General features: G+C 37.7%; 1 protein-coding gene across 1 annotated transcript; it reads left to right on the forward strand.

Moving 5' to 3' along the window:
• The first annotated feature begins 798 nt into the window (after positions 1-798).
• On the forward strand, positions 799-1,731 carry LOC120035319 (olfactory receptor 52E4-like). Its single transcript, XM_038982105.1, has one exon. The coding sequence runs from the start codon at positions 799-801 to the stop codon at positions 1,729-1,731; it is 933 nt and encodes a 310-aa protein (XP_038838033.1).
• Positions 1,732-5,130: the final 3,399 nt, after the last annotated feature.

The following is a 5,130-nucleotide window of genomic DNA, read 5'->3' on the forward strand; positions in this document are numbered from 1 at the left end:
TCCAATCTCTTTCAGTAGAGTCTATTCATATCTGATTCTAACAGTGACGGCCTGTGACCTGTTTCACTCTATTTGTAAGCCCTTGCAGTACCACACCATCATGACCCCTAATAAAGTCAACCTGTTGTTGGCGGTGGTATATATCGTCCAAATTCATAGAAGCAAGGACTGACCATCCATGATATCAAAATCATAGTTTTAACCATGTTTTGAGGCTATACAGTGTTTGTTTTCAGTTATATTGCTTATAAACAATGGCGTGAAACAAGCTTATATTTTTGGTTCTTATGGGGTAAGACAGTTGACTAAGTTATATTTTTCAAGAATCAATGGGTGTATATCATTCTTTTAAAAGTTTGAAAATGTATTAGCAAGATTGCCCATTTAAGTGAACCAAAATAATGTGAATATAGTCAAACAAACACCTCCCTGAGCTCAAATGAAGTGATACAAATACATCCTTAATTAATGCCATTGGGTGACATCTCTCTAAGACATTGGTTTAATTTGGAAAATACTAAAAATACTCATGTCAATTATGATATGGGGAAGGTATAAAAAAGTCTAAAATGTATCATGCCAGCCAACATCTTACTTGGAAGACTGTTCATTTTAGAATGTTCTCATCTTCATCAAATTCATTCTGTCAACCCCTCACACCAATTCTAGTGTACTAACCTGATGGTAACTATTTTGACATTTGCACATTTTCGAAACGTTTATTTTATTAATGCATTATATTATATGTAAAATGATGTCTGATAACTTCTGATTATAATTGTCTTTTACTCAGGAAATATGAACCAGACTGTCTTACATAGCACTGTGTTTTTCACTGCGTATGGACCTCCAGGCCCACTCAACTACGCAGCTTTTTTCTTAACATTTTTGCTTTTCTTCATTACAATATTTGCCAACATCAGTCTCATGCTTGTCATCTACTTAGAATCACACTTACACAAGCCCATGTACATATTTCTGTTCAACTTGGCGGTGAATGGACTGATTGGGTGTTTATCCGTCTGTCCGAAGATCATGGACAATCTTGTTAATGACATAAAGGACATCTCTCACGAAGGTTGTTTATTGCAGGTGTTTTTCAGCAGTGTATATGCATTGTGTGCTTACGTTATTCTAGCAGTGATGGCATATGACAGGTATGTCTCAATTTGTAAGCCATTGCAATATCATAGCATTATGACTCCTTCTAAAGTGAAGATGTTGGTAGCCTTGGTATATTTTATTCCCATAACTATGCTTGCTTTTCAAATATTTATCACTTCTAGGCTCCCTGTGTGCAGCTACAACATCAATAAGCTTTTTTGTGATAACTTAGCAGTTGTTAAACTCTCCTGTGTTGAAAGTGCACTGAGTAACCTGTATGGTATATGTATGATAGCAAGTCTAGTGGTTTTACCTTTTGTGTTAGTTGTGCTCTCATACATCAAAATATTACTTGTTTGCTTGAAAGTCTCAAAGGAGTCACGAAACAAGGCTTTTAATACGTGTGCTCCCCACTTGATCACTTTCATCAACTTCTCTACAGCCATCCTTTTTTCTTTTGTTTACAACAGGCACAGTACAGTCAGCAAGGAGGTTAATGTATTAATATCAGTACTGTTCATTCTGTTCCCACCACTGGTACACCCTATCATATATGGTATTAGGACCAAGGAGATCAGAACATGTATTACAAAAATTATAAGAACAAGAATCTTTCCTAACTCTTGATTTTCCTCATCTAAAATCTGAACGTAAACTGGTACCAATTATGACTTTAGATGGTACAGCAGCAGGGCAAGGGTTGCCGGTTTGATTCCCAGGTCTCACAAGAACTTATGACAGAATGTGAGCCGCCAGAACTGAATGTTTTTATCATCAACCTAATCGCTTGTTTCTCCTTTGAATTGCATTTTATTTTTGTGAATTATTATGCATTTTGTTAAGTCTATTTACTGTAGGAAAGTCAAATAAGGGATGCTGCTGTGTCGCTGACCCGATGTCCTTCTACTTTAGCATCTCAGTGGGCATGTATGTGTGTTTCAGGGGGGTTGGAGAAAGAGAAAAAGGATGTAAGGATGCAATAAGTTCGGTTTCCACAAATGGGCAGTAAAGTATTCTTCTAGACATGACGGATCTAGTAGATATTCTGAAGAAATGTAAATTAGCAAGTGAAATAAACAAATAATTTCCTGTAAAAAAGGGATGTATGCATTTTCTTGATCAAACATATTATTCATTTAGTCATCTTAAAATAAATACAACTATTATTGCATTATTTATTGTTTATGTAATTGAAAATAATTCCAATGCATTTTTTAAATAGCTTCATGTAAAATGAGGAAGATCAGCCCAATTCCCCACTCAAATACACTTAATCTAAAGACACCTCAGTCTGTGTTACAAACATAGACATCGCATCAGTGTATCTGTCCCAATACGGCGTCTGTGAGAGTACGGGCAGCGACATTGAGGCCATCTCCATTTTGAAGTTGTCAATTTTCTTCTTCTAATACTTCTATGAGTTGGCACACAATCTGATAGGCTGCATAATGCCACTCAGAGAGTGTTGTTTGAACAGGTATAAAGTTGGTGATTTACTGCCACCTGCAGTTTGCCCACAAGTATGATTCATTGACTGATCCCTCATGGTAACCTTTATGGAATGATGTGATCCTTCCTTAACCCATAGGAAGTCCAAACCAGTTACTACTCTAGTGGCTTTTGGCCACAAGAGTTCTTTATCTCTATGCTTACAAACTTTTTAGACCGGCCACTGAGCTAAAGATTGTCCAGCCCATCTGGCATTTGCCCTAACTGCCTGGCCAGTCTGTTTCTGCTTAATTCTTCAAGATATGTTCACACTGTAATTTAAGCACAGGTGTTGTTTCACACCAATATCCCATGATAATGTCCCTGAGAGGAAAAGTTTGTGGGGTGTGTCAGTGTTAACATGGAGAACACCTCTGGTACAGCATAACATTCTAAGTGAACCACAGTGTGATTCTACTTTATCTGAAATTGATGGAATTACTGCCTTTGTGCTGTTACTGGGTCTGAATATGAAGATGATATGGCAAGAGACATGTAAAGGTTAAATACAATGCAAACTGATGCAAACGTTTAATAGTCTTTGAGCAACAGTGAAAGTCCATTGCCATGTGTACAGTCAGTGATTACAACTATAAGCAAATAGCCACTTAATTCAATAGCACAATGAAACAATCAGGAAGATTCTTATTTTAGGGTACAGACCTAGTATGTTTTTACAAGCCTGTCTTATTTTGGCCAGCCTCTCTCCATATAATAGGATTGAAAATTGGTGGGCATATTAGAAAATAGTGAAGCATAGGTGGTACATACGTCTCTAGTGCAAACAGTAAGGAGCACAAAGGAAAGCTAATTCCCCTGTTTTGGGAAAAGTTCATAATTAAATTGTAACTTAGATAGGCTTGTTTATGATCATTATATTGATTGGGCCTTACTGTGTCACATATGAAGTGCTTAGTATTGTGTATGGGCCGGATGCTTTGATCAAGGGAGTATGCATAGAATTCTAACTTGAAAAATACATTTGGAACTTCCAAATACATTTGGAAATTTGGAACATTTTTTGCCTCAATCGTGCAGTTATGTCAATGGGAAAAATGTACTGTATGTCTGAACTTTCAGGCCTATGAGAGAGGAAGGCAGTGTTTTATGGTGGCTTGATGTTTGTAGTAATTCTCCCTAAAGACAAACATGACTTTTTATCAGTCAGAGGATTAGACACAAGATCAATGTTAAAGTTAGTGCTTCAACAATAGGTGGAAATTAACTTGAATCAGTAGTAGGCCTAAGATAACAATTATCCACATAACTGGAAATGTCTTCTTAAGTCAAATATAAGAACAGGATATATACAGTAGGCCTATAAACATCTATTTTCACTTCAGAACAAATTCTTATTTACAATGACGGCCTACACCGGCCAAACCCGGACGATGCTGTGCCAATTGTGCACCGCTCTATGGGACTCCCAATCACAGCCGGTTGTGATACAGCCTGGATTCGAACCAGGGTGTCTGTATTGACGCCTCTAGCACTTTCAAACAGCTCTTATTCTAAAATGGCATTATCATAATTTGTACAATTTAACAGTATTATTCCAACCTCATAGTGGGGGAATATATATAAAATACAGGAAAATGACTTTTTTGACTGCAGTGGGACATTAATTGGTCAGGGTAACAAGATGACTACATGGCTGTGTTCAAGCAGGAAGCCCATTTCTGATATTTTTCTCTGTGAGACGCAGAGTAGGTGAACGTTTAATCTCCAAATGTGGTTCCCACTGTGAAGCATGGGGGAGGAGGTGTGATGGTGTTTGGGGTGCTTTGCTGGTGACACGGTCTGTGATTTATTTAGAATTCAAAGCACAGTTAACCAGCATGGCTGCCGCAGCATTCTGCAGCGGTATGCCATCTCATCTGGTTTGCACTTTTTGGGACTATAATTTGTTTTTCAACAGGACAATTACCCAACACACCTCCAGGCTGTGTAAGGGCTATTTGACAAAGAAGTAGAGTGATGGAGTGCTCTATCAGATGACCTGGCCTCCACAATCACCCGACCTCAACCTAATTGAGATGGTTTGGGATGAGTTAGACCACAGAGTGGAGGAAAAGCAGCCAACAAGTGCTCAGCATACTGTATGTAGGAACTCCTTCAAGACTGTTGGAAAAGCATTCCTCATTAAGCTGGTTGAGAGAATGGCAAGAGTGTGCAAAGCTGTAATCAAGAAAAAGGGTGACTACTTTGAAGAATATAAAATATATTTTGATTTGGTTACTACATAATTCCAAATGTGTTATTCCATAGTTTTGATGTCTTCACTATTATTCTACAATGTAGAAAATTGTAAAAATAAAGAAAAACCCTTGAATGAGTAGGTTTGACTGGTACTGGTACTGGTACTTTGACTGGTACTGTATATATATTTTTTTGCTTTTCAGGGGGCGCTGCAGCCCCCTCAGTACCCCTACTTCCCGCGGCTATGCTAAAATGCTTAAAAACTAAAAAAATACAGGACCAAATGACACCATGTCTATACTTAGTTTGAGAAAAACTAAGGGATAGGCTGAGTTATTG

The sequence above is a fragment of the Salvelinus namaycush genome, unplaced genomic scaffold, assembly GCF_016432855.1.
Source record: "Salvelinus namaycush isolate Seneca unplaced genomic scaffold, SaNama_1.0 Scaffold1026, whole genome shotgun sequence".
Classification (NCBI taxonomy): Eukaryota; Metazoa; Chordata; class Actinopteri; order Salmoniformes; family Salmonidae; genus Salvelinus; species Salvelinus namaycush.

What these genes read in the sequence shown, in the direction of transcription:
- LOC120035319 (XM_038982105.1), top strand. Translation starts at nt 799, where the DNA reads ATGAACCAGACTGTCTTACATAGCACTGTGTTTTTCACTGCGTATGGA.